This window comes from Sturnira hondurensis, unplaced genomic scaffold, assembly GCF_014824575.4.
Source record: "Sturnira hondurensis isolate 20B ecotype Veracruz unplaced genomic scaffold, ASM1482457v3 Scaffold0005220, whole genome shotgun sequence".
NCBI lineage: Eukaryota > Metazoa > Chordata > Mammalia > Chiroptera > Phyllostomidae > Sturnira > Sturnira hondurensis.
This window is the reverse complement of record NW_028077851.1, coordinates 6,315,594-6,334,702: the sequence shown is the minus strand read 5'-3', so window position 1 is coordinate 6,334,702 and position 19,109 is coordinate 6,315,594. Positions and strand designations below refer to the sequence as shown.

The 19,109-nt window shown below is 42.2% G+C and overlaps 1 protein-coding gene across 1 annotated transcript in view; it reads right to left on the bottom strand.

Annotated features, from left to right (window-relative positions):
* CTPS2 (CTP synthase 2) overlaps positions 1 to 12,697 on the bottom strand; it is an 85,735-nt gene extending 73,038 nt beyond the window's left edge. Inside the window, exons 1-3 of the mRNA XM_037046294.1 lie at positions 12,359 to 12,697; positions 5,198 to 5,402; positions 2,529 to 2,699 (exon numbers count right to left, since the gene is read on the bottom strand). Coding sequence (XP_036902189.1) covers positions 2,529 to 2,699; positions 5,198 to 5,363 — 337 coding nt within the window. The 5' untranslated portion in view covers positions 5,364 to 5,402; positions 12,359 to 12,697. The remainder of the gene's footprint in view (positions 1 to 2,528; positions 2,700 to 5,197; positions 5,403 to 12,358) is intronic.
* Positions 12,698 to 19,109: the final 6,412 nt, after the last annotated feature.

Here is a 19,109-nt window from a genome sequence, read left to right as displayed (position 1 = left end):
AGAAAGAAGGCACTCCTACCCTTTGCAACAGCATGGATGGAACTGGAAAGCATTACGCTAAGTGAAATAAGCCAGGCGGTGAAAGACAAATACCACATGGTCTCACCTTTAACAGGAACCTAAACAACAAAACAAACAAGCAAGCAAGCAAAATATAACCAAAGACACTGAAATAGAGAACAGGTTGACAGTGACCAGAGGGGAGGGGGGAGGGAATTTCAGGGGAAAAGGGTGAAGGGTTTGCACAAACAAGTATAAAGGACACTTGGACAATAATGGAGGGGAGGTGGAAAGGGGAGGGAGGTAGGGAAGGCTAGGGCATTGGGCTGGGGTTGGGGGGAAGGCAGAAAACTGTACTTGAACAACAATTTAAATCAATAAAAAGAAAAAGAATGCCCTGGCTGGCATAGCTCAGTGGATTGAGCACGGGCCTGCGAACCACACTATTGCGGTTCAATTCCCCGTCAGGGCACATGCCTGGGTTGCAGGCCAGTTCTCAGCAGGGGACTCACGAGAGGCAACCATACATTGATATTTCTCTCCTTCCCTTCCCCTCTAAATATAAATAAATAAAATTTTTTTAAAAAAGAAAAAGAAAAGTGTATTTCATGGTCCTGAAAAGGGAATGTATCAGAGTCTTTATATGTCCCAAATTCTGGCAAATTAGACAAACATCAGTTCTAATGCTATCACCTTCCTTCACTGAAATTAACACTGCAGGAGAAGTATAGGTTTAGACATTTAAATGTTATGCCTTTTCCCTTGAAACCAAGCAACCCCACCAAACAAGAAATAGAAAGCAGAAATACCACCTTCGATGCAACTAGAAAACAACTGTAATGCCAACAAAAAACTGCAAGGAGGACTGCCTAGGCTGCTGAATGCTAGACTCCACAGGAAAGAAGGATGCAGAGTGGCCACGCAGAGTGGCCACGCAAAGTGGCAGGATCCTGAAGAGCCTCGGCAGTCCACCACCCAGCGGGGAGGGAGCCACTCGAGAGGGTATAGATGAGGTCTGCCTGCTGACAAGGGGCCTGAAACTGCTAAAGTCAGATAAAGAGGACAAAAAAGTGACATCTCTGCAACTGGGTGAGGCCCTGGAGTCCCCTGAGTAGTGAGCAGGCCTACAGTTGGGGATCTCAAATGAAGAGACAAAAAAGTGACATCCACGGAGGTGGTCCAGCCACCTAACCTGATGTGGCTGCAAGAGGTCGGAACCTTGGCCTTCCGGAAACTGAGGCAAAGGTGCATCCATCACCAGCCCTCCCTCATAGCTGCAGAGCCCACAAGGCAAGAGGAAGTCATTTTTGCTGGGTGTAGTTTTGGAAGAACCCACTGGGCATGCCCAGCCCACCCCTTTCTGGGAGGATGAGGCCCATAGGGTTTTGCCTCCTCACCAGCAGCCCAGGGATAAGGATTCAGGACCCAGGTTTGGGGTCTTGCCCTCTCCTCCATTGTTGGGACATGAGAGTTATGAGCCAGGAGCTCACCCTCCTGCAGGTTTTCCCCAAACCTCCACTTGGGGAGAAAACTGTTAAAAAGCACGCTTGTACTGGAGATCTACGCCACACCGTCCAGTTTGGGCAATAACATAGCTGATCTTTTGATCTCCATCTGTCCTATTCCTGTACCTGTTTCTCAGCTGGCTTCAACTTGAAAGTGATTTAAAGGGGACACAAAATTACCACCCTTACCCTGCCATATAGGAACGTATGAATAAAAAACTTAAGAAGTTCCGGGGCGGGGGGATCTCTTCTAAGACAAAAGAGAACCATACCACCCAGGGAAAGGGTTGGTGAAAAAAGGTCAGAGCATGCTACCTGCCACTCCAATTCAATCCCCAGTCCCTCCCCAGCGCTGTCTTCCTTCAAAGGGAAGTAATCACCATGCATGCAAAGATACAAGAAAAAAGGAGAAAAAAAAGAACACATTAAATAAAAGACAGACAAAAAGCACATCAAAAACAAAAACAAACAAAAAACCCTACACCCCATTCAGGTAAAAAAGATGAATAAATGGTTCTCTATAGATTTTTTTAAATTTTTATTTATTTTTTATCTTTAGAGGGAAAGGAGAGAGGGAGAGAAACATCAATGTATGGTTGCCTTTCGTGCATCCCCTGCTGGGAGTTGGCCTGCAGGGAACCGGCCTGCAACCCAGACATGTGCCCTGACTGGGAATCGAACTGCGATCCTCTGGTTCGCAGGCCTGTGCTCAATCCACTGAGCTATACCAGCCAAGACTGGTTCTCTATAGATTTTATAAATAAAAGCTAGAGAGAGAGAGAGAGAGTTGGACTAAGTGAAACAATGGCATTAGTGAAAAAGAAAAAGAGACTGATGAAAATAAATCAGGGACACACAGGATGAACCTGAAATCTTTAAGGGAAATGAAAATGAAAAAAACACAGGTTTCAAAAGCATTAGAACTTGTAGGTGGTGCAGGGACCCCCTCCCTGTCTCATCTATCTTGAGCAGGGTGTGAGTGCTGAGCTCACAGGGCTCCCTAATGTTTGTGGAGTGCAATACCTTGTACTGTTTTCCCCAGGTAATCACCACGCCTCTCCTTATTAATCACATGCTGATATATCTTCCCAGTGGTGATGTTGTTGTCCTTATAAAGATTAATATCCAAGAACCTTTCATAATTTCCAAGGTCTAAATCAACTTCTCCACCATCATTTAAGACAAACACTTCACCTAGAATAAAAAGAATGTAAAATTTTCAAATTTGCTTCTAGCAGATTATTTTTCAAAGATGGACACATTGTATTAAAAAGCTGCTAAGAGACTTACTTACAACCTATATTCTATCATTTCATGATTTTGATGAGAAAATCTAACAATTCAGTTATATCCTTGAAAATGCATGCAAAAAATTCTGGTATCCTATTATGGCATTTTTAAAAATATTTTATTTATTTATTTTTAGAGAGAGGGGAAGGGAAGGAGAAAGAGTGGGAGGGAAACATCAGTGTGTGGCTCCCTCTCACATGTCCCTTACTGGGGACCTGGCCTGCAACCCAGGCATGTTCCCTGACTGGGAATTGAACCAGTAACCCTTTGCTCCACAGGCCCATGCTCAATCCACTGAGCTACACCAGCCAGGGCGTATTACAGTATTGTTTTTAAACACTTACTGAAATTCTGTCTTCACCAATTGGCTTTCCAAACTCACCATATACCACATGAGAAAAGGGACTTTAAAACTGCAATTTTAGCCATGGCTGGTGTGTCTCAGTGGATTGAGCACCCGCCTGCGAACCAAAGGGTCGCCAGTTCGATTTCCAGTCAGGGCATATGCCTGGATTGCAGGCCAGCTCCCTGGTGGGGGCCTCGTGAGAGGCAACCACACACTGATGTTTCTCTCTCTCTTTCTCCCTCCCTTCCCCTCTCTCTAAAAATAAATAAGTAAAATATTTTTTAAAAAAGGATAATGTTCAGCAAGGGCATAAAGAATTGGGCCTTCTTCTTATACACTGTTGACGAGGATGTAAATTAGTACAGATGCACAAGCCTTATCAGAAAATTTTGAGACAAGATGAAAAATTGGAATTTGGATTTTTAAAAAAATTATTTACTTTTAGAGAAAGGGGAAGGGAAGGAGAAAGCATGGGAGAGAAACATCACTGTGTGGTTGCCTCCCATGTGTCCCCCACTGGGAACTGGCCTGCAACCCTGGCATGTGCCCTGACTGGGAATCGAACCAGCGACCCCCTGCACCACAGGCCCACACTCAATCCACTGAGCCACACAAAGCCAGGGCAGAATTTGGATTTTTTCTGATTATAGAAAGGTAATATAGAATGCTTTCATATATTATAAAATACCCCCAAAGCAACCCATAATTGAACACATTCCAAGTGGAATACAGACTAGAAATAGGCACAGCTTTATAAAGATGTTTTGATTTTCAAAACTTTTGGAAACAGACTATAAATATCCACAAACTTAAGAAGAATTTTAAATTCTCAGAACTTTTTGGATTTCAGAGCTGTACATAAATAATCCTGAACATAAAAACCTTTGGCAATATGCATTATGTGTCAAAAGCTGGAAAAATATACCTAACCATCAAATAAGAAATTCTGCACATAGGCATTTCTGTTTAAAAATAAACTGATTAATTTCAAAGATTTCCATCACGGTACTGTTTAATATATCAATATATTGAAAATTATTTCCTATTATTGTTCTGATTCTGTGCAGCTTTTAAGAGTATAGACTATAGCCCTGGCTGGTGTGGCTCAGTGGATTGAGCACGGGCCTGTGAAGCAAAGTGTTGCTGGTTCGATTCCCAGTCAGGGCACATGCCTGGGTTGCAGGCCAGGTTCCCTGGTGTAGGGAGCACAAGAGGCAACCACACATTGATGTTTCTCTCCCTCTCTTTCTCCCTCCTTTCCTCCCTCTCTAAAATAAATAAATAAAATCTTTTTAAAAAGTATAGAATATATAAAAATGTCCACAGTATATTAAGTTTTAGAAATTAGATTTAAAATAATGTGACTGTAAGATTCAATTCACTTGAATTTCAAAAAGCAGCAAAATTAATCTAGTGTTAGAAGACAGGAGAGCAGTTACCCTGGCAGTTTGAGGACAAAGAAAAATTTTGTTTATCGATCTGGGGTCTGGTTACACAGTATGTTCATTTCATCAAGCAAAACATTTATGATTTATGTACTTTCCTGTGTGTATGTAAATTTTTTTAAAAGAAAGCATGTAAAGGCTAGTGCTTTTTAAAAAAATAATTACTATACACATTGAAATGTCCACATTAATAATAGGCACTCCAAAAAAAGGAAAATTTTCTTCATGCCATTCTATATTGTCAATGTAATTGTCAATATATACCATATTGTCAATGTAATTGTCAATATATACTATATTGTCTAAATGCTTCTCTTAACAAGGAAGTATTAAGAGAAATCTATTACATTTATGATAAAATAAAACAAAACATAATCCATACTGCAAAAGCTACAGTGAAAATGGTTTCCTCACACAGTTTTCCAAAAAGGTGGACTGATTTGGAACAGCATCAGCAATCTGAACAATGTATCAATGACCATGAGAACATTCACATATTCATAACACATGATCCAGCAACTCTACTTTTGGAATTCTCTCCTAAAGAAATTACCCAACATAAAACCAAGAAATGCAATTTAACCAAGAAAGGAAACGGTTCTCTTTCATACCGTGCTCATAAGGTGAAAAAGTGCCGGCATCAATGTTGATATAGGGGTCAATTTTGATGGCCGTAACTCGGAGTCCCCATGATTTTAGAATTGTCCCAATGCTGCTCGCAATGATCCCCTTCCCAATGCTTGAGATGACCCCACCAGTGACCAGGATGTACTTCATTGGCAAAGGAATGGTTGGGTGCCAGCACCCAGATAGAATCTGAAAAAAATAAAATTAAGAGTCAGGGAAGAGAAATATTTTCTCAAACCAGTAGAGCAGAGAATGTGTTGTTGTTAAACCAGAATTTCAAAAGCACACTGCATTTTTCTATCTAAACTAAATATTGATATTTGAAACTTTTGAAACAGTCTTATCTTTTAGATTTTTAATTTTTGTCAATATGCAGGAAGCTGTGGCTATTTTCTTCAAGAAGAGGGGCTGGCTCCATTGCCCTGATTTTCCATTTACCCCCAACTTTATCATATGACAAACTTCATTATGACAAAAACGTCTCTGGAATTCAGAAGCATAGTAAAATTTACAAGCAATCAGGCGCTGTTGTCATACCTGTACAAGCTGTGCTTGGGCAAGTTACTAATCCATTCTGTGCCTGTTTCTTCATTTGTGAAATGGAGTAAAAATACCAGTCCCTTAAAATATTATTCAGCACTAAAAAGAAATGAGCTGTCAAGCCATGAAAAGGCATGGAAGAAATTTAACACATATTACTAAGTAAAAGAAGCCAATCTGAAAAGGCTACACACTGTGGGATTCCAACCATGTGACACTTCGGAAAAGGCAAAACTATGGAGTTAGTAAATATATCAGTGGTTGCCAGGGGATGGGGGCAGGGAGAGATGAATACATGGGGCACAGAGGATTTTTAGGGCAGTGAAAATACTCTGTACGATACTACAGTGGTGCATATGTATCATTATACATTTCTCCAAACCCACAGAACGTACAATATCAGGAGCAAACTCTAATGTAACCATGGACTTTGGATGATAAGACTGTGTCAACATAAGTTCATTGATTGTAATAAACGCATCACCCTGGTTTGGGATGTTGATAATGGGAAACACTGTGCTTGTGGGACAGAGTGTCTATGGGAACTCAGTATTTTATGCTCAGTTTTGCTGCAAAGCTAAAATTGCTCTAAAAAGTAAAGTCTATTTTTTTTTTTAGAAAACCAATATTCACGTATGCCAACATTGAAAAAAAATCTCCTAAGTAGTCCTGAGGTTTAACTGAGTGAAGGTATAGATCAGAGGTCAGCAAACCAGGGCCCACTGGCCACATCTGGCTCTCTTGTCTATTTTTGTATGGTCCCCAAGCTAAGAATGTTTTTTACATTTTAAATGATTCAGAAAAGGTCAAAATAGGATTTCATGACACACTAAAATTGTATGAAACTCAAACTTCAGTGTCCATAAATCAGGTTTTATTAGCACATAGCCACACCCATTCGTTTACATATTATGGTATCTCTGTGAACTTTCTACAGTGGCATAGCTGAGTAGCGGTGATAACAGAGACCTCTGGCCCACAACGCCTGAGATATTTACTGTCTGGCCTTTCACAGAAAATGTTTACTGATGCCTGGTGTGGAGGTGGTCAAAATCAATCCTTATACTCCCTTGTTCAACATAGTACTAGAAGTTTTAGCCACAGCAATCAGACAAGAAGAAGAAATAAAAGGCATCCAAATTGGAAAGGAGGAAGTAACACTATCATTATTTGCAGATCACATGACACTGTACATAGAGAATCCCAAAGATTCCACCAAGAAACTACTTAAACTGATAAATGAATTCAGCAAAGTAGCAGGATACAAAATGAATATCCAGAAATCAGTTGCATTTTATATGCCAATAATAAGCTAAAAGAAAGAAAAATTAAGAAAACAATTCCATTTACAATTGCTTCAAAAAGAATCAAGTACCATCCTGGCTAGTGTGTCTCAGTGTATTCAGTGTTGGCCTGCGAACCAAAAGGTTGCTAGTTTGATATCCAGCCAGGGCGCATGCCTAGGTCTCAGACCAGGTCCCCAGTGGGGGTCATGTGAGAGGCAACCACACATTAATGTTTCTCTCCTCTCTTTGTCTTTCCCTTCCCCTCTCTCTAAGAAGAAATGAATAAAATCTTTTTTAAAAAAAGAATAAAATACCTAGGAATAGACCTAACCAAGGATGTAAAAGACCCATACTTGGAAAATTATAAGACACTGAAGTTATAGAAGATACGAATATGTGGAAGCACATACCATGTTCATGGATAGGAAGAATTAGCATCATTAAAATGTCCATACTACCCATAGCAATCCATAGATTCAACAAAATTCCTATCAAGATTCCAGTGACATATTTCCCAGAACTAGAACAAATATTTCAAAAATTTATGTGGAACCACAAAAGGCCCTGCATAGCTACAGCAATCCTGAGAAAGAAGAACAACGTTGGAAGAATCATGCTACTCAATATCAAACTATAGTGAAAGGCCATAGTAATCAAAACAGCATGGTACTGGCATAAAAACAGACACATAGATCAATGGAACAGAACAGAGAGCCCAGAAGTAAACCCACACCTTTATAGTCAATTAATATTCAACAGAGGAAGCAACCACATTCACTGGGCTAGAGTTAGTTTATTCAATAAATGGCACTGGGAAAATTGGACAGATGTGTGCAGAAAAATGAAACTAGACCACTGTCTTATACCACACACAAGAATAAATTCAGAATGGGTCAAAGACTTAAACATTAGACCCAAAACCATAAAACTCCTAGAAGAAAATATAGGCAGCAAAATCTCAGACATTGCTCGTAGCAATTTTTTTTATCAGATATATCTCTCTAGGCAAGGGAAACCAAGGAAAAAATAAATAAATGAGACTATGTTAAAATCAACTCCTACATTAACAGATAGTAAGAACTTAAGAAGGTTAGCTATTAACATCACTATTTTTTATATTAACATCATTTTAAAATTTTTTACATACAGGTTTCAGGTACACAATTTTATAACACTTAACATCCCTATTAATAATAATAAATGTATCCTCCTTAACTAACTGAACACTGAACACTGAACCTTTGACATTACCTATCAGTTTTACCGTGAAGAAATATCCAAGCAGGAAAAAAAATATTATGGCATAAAAATTTTTATTTGAATTTTCTGTGGCTGTTTAATTTAAAGTCTTTTGTTTAAGAGGCAGACAGGGAGCCCAATAGCTACTTGGTTTTCTTCACTTTGAGTACCACTGTTTTTCCCTTGAACCTGTGCCTTCGCCCTTGCCATTTCACCAGCCACGTGAAAGTCTTAACAGCATGATTTTTGTAGTCATGGATAACAGGTAAATGGGCCACTGAGTAAGACCACTAACACAAAATTACAACTGCAAAAAGAGAGAGAGAGAGAGTAAAAGCTAATATCTATAAATTCCACTTTCTAATGTAATTCACAACTTTTTAAGTACATGGAAATTAAGTACAAATGCAATCAGGTAGGAACAATTTCAATTGCCAGTTTATCTTATTTGTCCATGCTCCTCAAAGGAAAGCCCATTCTGATTTTGTGGTTTCCTCTGTTTATCATTCATAGACAACTATTGCAACTTAAAGGTGTTATATTATGTCACTTCTGAGCTGTGAGCTTAATTTGAACTAGTTGACCATGGCCAGGGCAAGTAAACTGAAGCCATCCACAATATACATGTCCCATCCCAAATGGCTTCCCTGAGTCCTTTGGGCCTGCCTATCAATACACAATACAGTTGATCTCCTTCAATGCCGCCTTGTCATCCACTCACCAAGCTAGATTTAGCTTAAAAGATCCTCAATCCAAACCCAGAACACAGATCCAAAATGTTTGGGAATGTTCATCTCTTCCCACTCCTTCTGGCCCAGGTAGTTACTATAGTGGTCATTTTTTCCACAGCCTTTCCTTACCCATCCCACTGGTGATTTCTTCTTTCATGATAAGCGTCCCTCCTCTGTAGTCAGAGAGCCTGGATTCAAATGCCAGCTCTGTCATTTACTGCTATGACCCTAATCAACCTCTTCAACTTTTCTAAACCTTGATTTCTCTACATATGTAGTACACAGAGATCATATAGTACCTGTCATATAGGAGTGTGTGGGCATTTACAAGTGAGCGCCCAAGTTAGCTGTTACCATTTTCCAGAACCATCTCCTCACTGATTCAATCAGCTCACAAATGTTTACTGAATGTCAATTATACTGAATGTCTTTATACATGCTTGACATGTTCCCAGGTTTGGGGTTATGGGGGTGAACAAAAAGTCAAGGTCAAAAAGCCAAGGTCCCTGTCCTCTTAGACTTCACTTTTCCTGTGCTATTAAGAGGCAAATAAGTGGTGCAGCAATTGTACCTTATTAGAGCACTGTCACGCTATTAAGATGATTTCCCATTTGTAAAAGTTAGCAAAACAAAAAAATACCCCCAAAAATGCCATAGAAAACTGGACTGTATTCATGGGAAGTCATATTATGTGCTTGTCAAAAAGTCTAAGAATTTCTAAATAAATAAAAAGGACCCCAACTGGTGTAGCTCAGTGGATTGAGTGTGGGTTGCAAACCAGAGGGTCGCCAGTTCAATTCCCAGTCAGGACACATTCCTGGGCTGTGGGCCAGGTCCCCAGTATGGGGTGCGAGAGAGGCAACCACACATTGATAGTTCTCTCCTCCTCTTTCTACTTCTCTTCCCCTCTCTGTAAAAATAAAATACAATCTTAAGAAAAAAGAAAAAGTCTAAGAATTTTTAATATAAGATATGCTTATGTTAACCCTGGCAGGGTAGCTTAGTTGGTCAGATGTACCAAGAATGTGGATTTGATCTCCAGTGAGGGCACATATAAGAATTAACCAATAAGTGGAACAACAAATTGATGTTTCTCTCTCTCTCTCAAGTCAATGTTTAAAAGATATGCTTATGTTAAAACAAAAGAGTGGGATATGGGCCCTGGCCAGGTAGCTCAATTAGTTAGAGGATCATCCCAATCCACCGAGATTGTGGGTTCAATCCGAGTCAGGGCACATACAAGAAACAACAATGTGAGCGCGGGCCTGTGAACCAGAGGATCGCGGTTCGATTCCCAGCCAGGGCACATGCCTGGGTTGCAGGCCAGTTCCCTGCAGGCCAACTCCCAGCAGGGGATGCACGAAAGGCAACCATACATTGATGTCTCTCTCCCTCTCTCCTTCCCATCTAAAGATAAATAAATAAATCAATAAAATCTTAAAAAAAAAAGAAAGAAACAACAATGAAGGCAGAAATTAGTGGAACAACAAATCAATGTTTCTCTCTTGCTACAGGCAATAAATAAAATTAAATTTAAAAAGGGTGTGATTTAAAATTGAACATAATATTGTCTCACTTATTGCTTTTTTAAATTAAGACTGGTCAAGCCCTGGCTGATGTGGCTTCGTGGGTTGAGTGCTGGCTTGTGAACCAGAGGGTCGAGGATTTGATGCCCAGTCAGTGAGCCAGGTCTCAGTAGTGGGCAGGTGAGATGGAACCACACATTGATGTTTCTGTCTCTCTCTTTCTCCCTCTCTTCCCCTCTAAAAATAAATAAATAAAATATCCTTTAAAAAAAAAGACTGGTCAAAAGCACACCAAAATGTTAAATTTTAATGTATTTAGGTGGTTGGAGTGTAGGCAATTACAAGTTTTCTATATTTTCAAAAGCACAAAATACCTCTTTAAAGCACATTAGATATTTTACAAAGTCCTTCTTGAAAATGTCACTAAATACCAAAGGGACATCTAGTCTTTTTTTTACCTCTGTTAAGGTAACAAGTTAATTTGCAGCAAAGTTTTAAAACGGCAGGAAAAGGCAGGCTCTTCTGGCTACTTCCTTGAATCCAGATGATTTTTTTCCCTTGTGAAGACAACGTTTCATTTACTCTCATATGCAGTGAGCAGAACCAATTGTCTGTAAAATGAGAGTGTGCAGGGCTGCCCTGCCTGCTGTCCAACAAAAACAATACACGAGCCACCTGTATGGTCTTGACTTCTCTAGTAGCCATATTTAAAAAGAAACGGATGAAGTTAATTTTAAAAATCTTATGTAACCCAATATATTCGAAATATTTTCATTTTAACACATAATCGCTACAAAAAATTTATTAGTGAAATAGCCTACATCGTCTTTTTTTTTTTTAACTGTCTTCCCAAATCAGGTGTGCCTACTCACAGCACATCTCAGCTGGGACTCTCCCCATTTCCAGTGCTCAAGAGCCTCATGTGGCAAGTGACTGCCACACTGGACAGTGCAGGCCCAAAGCAACCGAAAACATCAGAAGCACGGAGAGAGATACCTCGTCGATGACGACCATGCAAAACGTGATATTAGAAACAAGAGTACTTACTGAATGATCCCATTTTATGAAGTTCTGGAATAGGCAAAACTAAACTATGATAGAAATCGAGGGAGTTGTGGGGGGGGGCGTGTGGATTATGTGGAAGGGACGCGAGGGAACTTTCTGGAGTAATGGAAATGGTCTATTCGTGTGTCGGGCCAGCGGTTCCACGGGTTAAAATTTGTCAGGCCCCGATCTGCATATGTAAAGGGGGGCATTTTATAGCACGTAAATGATACATCACATTTGTAAAAATTGTTGCAAAAAGGAAGCTATATTGTAGCAGCAGCATACTTAGGCACCGTGTGCCCCAAAGAGCTTATCTGGGGAAAACGCGAGGGTAGTTGTTTAAGGAGTGCACGGCCCGAGGAGGGGACAGAAAGGGCACTTCACTCCGCGCGGGGCTTCACTTCCGCCAACGCCATCTCGGGGCTCTCGGGGCTCCCGAGGCCCGGGAGAAACGGGGCGGGAAGAAGCGCACTCCGGAGACACCACACTACCCACCCCGGATCCCGGCCGCCGCAGGACGGGATTCGACCACACTGGGCACCCTCACAGCGGCCCCAGCCCCGCAACCCCTGGGTCTGCATGCGCTTGGTGCGGGGATGCGCCTGGTCGCCAGCCCCTCTTGGACTGGGCGCCAGCGCCATCGAAGAGAGGACAAAGGCTCCCGGCCTCAGGCGCGCGCCGGGGGTGGCGGCGCGGGTGGGGAGGTTCTGGGGACTCGGGGTGGTCGGGGCCCGGAGGTCCGGGGGGTCCGGTGCAGGGCCGGGCGGAGGATTTACCTGCTCTGTGGTGGTGGCGCACGGAGGGTGGCTGGTGGGTACGGCGGGCTCCGCCCCGTGGCCGGCCAGCGCTCACCTGTCCGGCTGGGTAGGGGGCCGCCGCTAGGGGTGTCCCAGAGTCTCCCCCGGGTCCTTCCCACCGCCGTTGCAGGCCTCGGGGTGCGCGGCGTCCCCTTCGCCCACCTTTCCCTCTCCTCCCGCCTCCTGTCCCGCTGACTCACGGTAGTGAGCTTGGGGTTTGGACCCAGGTTTGTGCAATGCAACAAAACCAGCCCCTAAAAAGTGACTCCTCGGGCACAGACAGCTTCCCGTCACTCTCCGCCCTAGAGGCACTTGGCCCCAGGCCTCGCTTGGCCGCAGGACTGCTCCTCCCCTCCTCCGCTCATGTAGCAAAAAAGCCTTCGGAGACCCAGGTGAACACCACATCCACACCGAGCCTAGGCCACTCCAGACTCCGAGCCCCTTGTGTGGGTCCTCCCGTCTTGTTCCCGCCCTGCCTCAAACGTTTGTGCGTCCCCATGCACTCCAAGAACTGCAGAAGGGGAGCGCCGAGGAGAAGACCAAAATAAAACAGGGGTCTTGCCTTTGAGGAACTCACAGTCTGGGGGGAGAGTTACACATCTATTGGGATCCGTAAGGTTCCTAGAACAATACCCAAGTAGAAAAGAAAATGTAGGGACGGGGATGCAGACAATTAGGACTTCATTAGTGAGTATTTTTATAGGGTGGTTGGTCCTGAGAAACGACACCGCAAGTTGTTAAAGCAAAGGGAAGAACATACTGAAAGCACTGAAGGAGAAATAATCTAACTATGGACAATGGAAGGGTTTGTAGTGAAATGCAAGGGTTAGGCAAGGGGTTAAAATCTTGAACAACCAGTGTAAGTCACTAGAGTGCCAAGTCAGGCAAACGTCATGGAATACCTAGTGGAGTTTAGAAACCATAACTGTGTCATGATATCTAGGTATAAATTTACAGGATATCTACGGGTAAGTATGTAAGCAGAGATACTCATGACAAAACCAGTGTTTGAGTGGAGTAGAAAGACAAGACAGTGAGAAAGTTGAGGGCCCTGAAAGAATGTGGTCGCAGTAATCCACCAGGCCTCTAGTTCACAGAGGAAATGAATGGAGAGCAGCAGGGAGCTGGTAGAATGGGAGAAAGAGAAGAGAAGGACCAATGACAAGAGCCCATGTGAAAGAGGGAATTGGCGAGTTGTCACTGCAGTGGGATGGTATTGAAGTTGGCAAAGGGGAAGCACTTCAGATGACATGGTACAGGGGTGTCCAACCTGTGGCTTGTAGGCCACATGTGGCCCAGAATGGCTATGAATGTGGCCCAACACAAAATCATAAATTTACTTAAAATGTTATGAGATTTTTTGTGTGTGTGATTGTGTGTCACAATGTATTTAATGTGTGGCCCAAAACAACTCTTCTTCCACTGAGGCCCAGAGTTGCCAAAAGATTGAACACCCCTGGTTTAGGGTCCGGTGGCTGATACAAAGTCAAGTGAGATGGACATTGCTGGCATTGGGCCTAGCAGCTACATGGCCATTGCAAGGGACATCAAGACTTGGAGGACTCAGGTGAGGCCAGGAAACCATGTCTTCAGCAAATGTCAAGGAGTGACTCTAAAGCTAATAGAGGACAGCAACAAGGCAGGGTAGGGGGTTGTAGGAAAAGTTAAATGAGTTTCAGAAAAAAAGGGAGTTTCTCCCCGCTAGGGATGACAGAGCAGTGTTGTGGAAGAAGCAGTAAGGATCCGGGGTTAGTGATGTCAATTTCTGGGAAAATAGGCAGGGCCTCCAATCAGCATGAAACCGATGGGAGACCCAAGTCTCTACAAAGACCAGTAAAATAAATAAATGGATAGATAGGTAAACTTTAAAGGAGGAAACCCCTTATAAAAAGGCTAGAGGCATAGAGTTTGCTATGCAACAAGTCTTCCAGAGGATCTAGTAGAAAGGATGCTTGTGAAATGGGTTGAAGCGATAATGATAGTTAATACCTGCCATGTATATAAGGTTTCCTTCCACATTTCAGCACTTCATTTCCTTTTTACAAACAGGACAGTTATTACAATCTCCATTTCGTAACAAAGAACCTGAGGCTTAGAGATGTAAAGTGCCCCGACCAAAGGTACATTAGTTAATTTAAGTAGCAAAACCAGGACACTGTGGGTAGGAAAAAGAATTTTCCCCCTATGCTTTTATTTTTTTTTAAATATTTTATTTATTTATCTTTGGAGGGGAAGGGAAGGAGAGAGGAAGGAAACATCAATGTATGGTTGCTTCTCGTGCATCCCCTGCAGAGAACTGGCCCCTGCCGGAAATTGGCCTGCAACCCAAGCATGTGCCCTGACTGGGAATCGAACCGAGATCGTCTGGTTTGCAGGCCCACGCTCAATCCACTGAGCTACACCAGCCAGGGCCCCCGCTATGCTTTTAAGTGCCTTTGGCTGGACTAATCAAATTAGCATGAAATAGATTAACCGGAGAAAATGACCAAATTTATTACGTATGTGCACGAGGAGGTTCCATAAGACTATGAACTCCGAGGACTAATCTGGCCCGAAGAGCAGGGCTGTTTGGGGGACTTCAAAGACCAGGAAGGCAATTCATGTGGAGATGGAAAAGCAAATGTTTGGTAAATAAATGTTTGCTGGGCCATCTATTTTTTTTTTAAGATTTTATTTATTTATCTTTACAGGGGAAGGGAAGGAGAGAGGGAGAGAAACATCAATGGATGGTTGCCTTTCGTGCGTCCCCTGCTGGGAGTTGGCCTGCAGGGAACTGGCCTGCAACCCAGGCATGTGCCCTGACTGGGAATCGAACCGCGATCCTCTGATTCGCAGGCCCGCACTCAATCCACTGAGCTACACTAGCCAGGGCTGGGCCATCTTTAACAATGTGCCACAGAGAGGACTTTGATCCTACAGGCTTTGCTAGATTCCTCCCTGTCTACCACACATTAGTTTATATTAAACTAGTCATCCGAAAATATCTCCCTTCCTGGAGCAGGTCCTCTATCTGAATTCTTTCAGACAGTTAAGGGGAAGGCCAAAGGTTCTTCCTAAGTCTAAGTTTCTGGAAAATAATCAGCTTAAAATAGTCAATACCTCAAAAGGCACATTTTGAAGTGGCACACTCTGCTTTCCTTTGACATCGAGGCAAGACATCTGTTCCCAAAGCCAGGATATTTTAAAAAATATTTTATTTATTTTTAGAAAGAGGGGATGGGAAGGAGAAAGAGTGGGAGAGAAACATCAATGTGTGGTTGCCTCTCATGTGTACCTTAATGGGGACCTGGCCTGCAACCCAGGCATGTGCCCCGACTGGGAATCAAACCGGCGACCCTTTGCTTCATAGGCCCATGCTCAATCCACTGAGCTACACCAGCCAGGGCCCAAAGCCACAATCTTTACTGCATGATATAAGACTTCATCTTTTTTGTACCCGATTAATCTATGAGATTAATGGAGAAAAGATATTTTGCAAATACACAGGGGTTCTTATTATTAATCCAAAGTGGAAATAAAATAAGCAGAGAGACAAATTTGACAACACGGTTGAAATTGACTGATTTGTGTGGGATAGGGTTGTGTCTTAATCAGCAAATGTTTATTCATGGCCTATTATCAGCATAGTGTTAAGGATAAAAAAGAGACTGAGAACGAGTCTGCTATGAAGTTAATTTGTGTCTTTTTTCATCCTTTATTTTGAAGAAGTCTACCTTTCAAAACAATTTTTCATTTTTTAAATTTAAATTATTTTACTGTTATTCAATTACAGTTGTCTGTATTTTCTCCCCATCCCTCCCCCACAAATCCACCTCCCTCCCTTGCTTCCACACCCCCCCTTGGTTTTGTTGTTGTGTCCTTTATAGTAGTTCCTTTCAGAACAATTTTAAAACTGTCTGTTTCCTGGGGAACACAACATTCACCACTGTTGTGGGTGCTTCTGGAGATAAAACAAAAGCAAGGTTGAACGGGCTGGGTCCCACTCTGCTTTGGGCAGCGTCAGTACTATATTCCTGTTGGAGACAAAGAAACTTGAAGACTAAGAAGTCAGAGATGTTTACCTATTAGATGGTGGAGTTAGAGCCCTCCCTCCACCCCACCTAAACTTCTGACTAAAATTCCAGGCTCATTCTAATCACACTTGAAGCAAATATCCCTTTTCTGGAAAGTGTTGACCTCTTTCAGGTTCTCACTCACTTAAAAAATCCTAGGAAGGCATTTGTCCTCAGATGTCTCCCAACTTTCAAAGATGAATTAAGCCCTGGCTGGTGTAGCTCAGTGGATTGAGCATGGGTCTGCGAATCAAAGGATCGCGGTTCGATTCCCAGTCAGGGCACATGCCTGGGTTGCGGGCCAGTTCCCAACGGGGGATGCACAAGAGGCAACCATACATTGATATTTCTCCCCCTCTCTCCTTCCCTTCTCCTCTAAAGATAAATAAGTAAAATATTTTTTAAAAGATGAATCAACACCTGGAGTCTAGAAATAGGTTGGAATGTCATTGATGCCACTGAATTATACACTTAAAAAGGGTTAAAATGACAAATTTTATGTTTCTTTGATTTTTTGTGTGTATTATATCTCAATAAAGCTTTTTGGAAAAAAAACAAAACCAAGTGGGTTGGACTTGTTAAACCAAAGTCTCAGACCTGAATTGTAAATATACTTCCGGCTGGAAAGCCAGAGAGCAGGAAAATCAGAGTTATAATCCATTCCCCATATATTCACTGGAACTAGGCTACTCTACTCAAAATGTTGGAAGGGCCCTGGCTGGTGTGGCTCAGTGGATTGAGCACCAGCCTGCAAACCAAAGAGTTATCAGTTCGATTCCCACTCAGGGAACATACCCGGGTTGTGGATCAGGTCTACAGTAGGAGACGAGTGAGAGGCAACCACACACTGATGTTTCTCTCCCTCTCTGCTTCCCTCCCTTCTCATCTGTCTAAAAATGAATAAACAAAATCTTTTTTAAAAAAGTTGGAAGGAGGAGGAATAATCGGTGTCCTTTGCCAACAGATTGCTTGAGAAAAACATTCATGAACTCCCTCTCCAAAATGGCAGTAGTTCACTTGGGCAGTTTTTTTATTCGTTTGTTTACATGTTATTACAGAAAAAGTTAAATATGTAGAAAAGCAGACATAATAGTATAACCACACAGCTTCAACAGTTATCAATTCATGGCCAGGTTTGTTTCATCTACCCATCTTCCTCCATCCTGTATTAATTTGAAGCAAATACTATCCATTCTATCATTTCATTGGTAAATACCTCAGTATGACTAAAAGATAAGAATGCTTTTAAACACACACACACCCTATTATCACAATTTAAATTTTAACAATGGCTATGTGCATCAACAGAAGAGCAGATAAACAAAATATGGTATTACATACAATGGAATGTTTTTCAGCCTTTTTCTTTTTTTAATTGTTTTATTGTTGCTCAAGTACAGTTGTCCGCATTTACCCCCCACCACTCCCCACCACTCCCCACCAATCCAGGCCATCCCCGACCTCCCTCCCCTGATTCCACCCCCCTCTTTATTTTGTCCATGTGTTCTTAGCAGTTGTTCCTGAAAACCCTTCCCCCCATTATCCCCTCCCACCTCCCCCCTGGTTACTGTCAGATTGTTCTTAATGTCAATGTCTCTGGTTACATTTTGCTTGCTTGTTTGTTTTGTTGATTAGGTTCCAGTTAAAGGTGAGATCATATGGTATTTGTCTTTCACCACCTGACTTATTTCACTTAGCATAATGCTCTTCAGTTCCATCCAAGCTTATTCAGCCTTTTCAAAGGTAGCCTTTCTTAAGGCAGAATTTTAAAGAAATTCCGACACATTCTACAACATGAGTGAACCTCGAGGACATTTGGTAAGTGAACTAAGACAAATACGGTACGATTCCATTATATGAGGTTGCTGAAGTAATCAAACTCATACAGAAAGTGGCAGGATTGCCAAGGACTGGGGGGAAGGGAGAATGAGGAGTTGTTTAATGGGCACAGAATTTCAGTTTTGCAACATGAAGAGGGAGACTGGTTGCATAACAAAGTAAGTGTACTTAACACTACTGAACTGTACACTTAAAAATGGTTAAGATGGTAAAGTTTGTGTATCCTACCACACTGAAAAGAATTTCTTAATTTAACAATTCCCTAATTTCATGATCTTTCCAGTGCCCAAATTTTCAATCCTTATGAAGTCATTTTTCCCAATGTTTGTTTGACTTAAGACCCAAATAAAATTCACAAATTGCCATGCCTTATGCATCTTAAATCGCTTTTAATCTATAAGGAAGCCCTTCTCCCCTTCCTTGCAATTTATTTGAATAAACAATGTCATTTGCCCTGTGGTTTCTCGCAGCCTAGATTGTGCTGCCTGCATCCCGTGTTCCTCCTTTAACACTTTTCCTCCATCCTCCTCATTGTCTGTAAATTGGTAGTTGGACCTAGATGGCCGGGGCTAGTTTTGATCCCGTTTGAGAAGGCGGCTAAAGATATCCATCCGCATGTGCCCGCCCAGCTGAAAAAGCGAAGCTAAGTCACCAGTAAAGCTGCTTAGAGTGAGAAAGACGGCGTTTCCACGCCTACGTCAATCACTACAAGGGTGGAGTTGGAAGAAAAGGGGCAGGGCAGAACTGCGTGGGAAAACGCCTTTGTCCGCTTTCCACGCGCGTAAGCGTTACGGAAACGGCGGGGCGGGGCCTTTGGCCAGAAGTGACGCACGCACGGC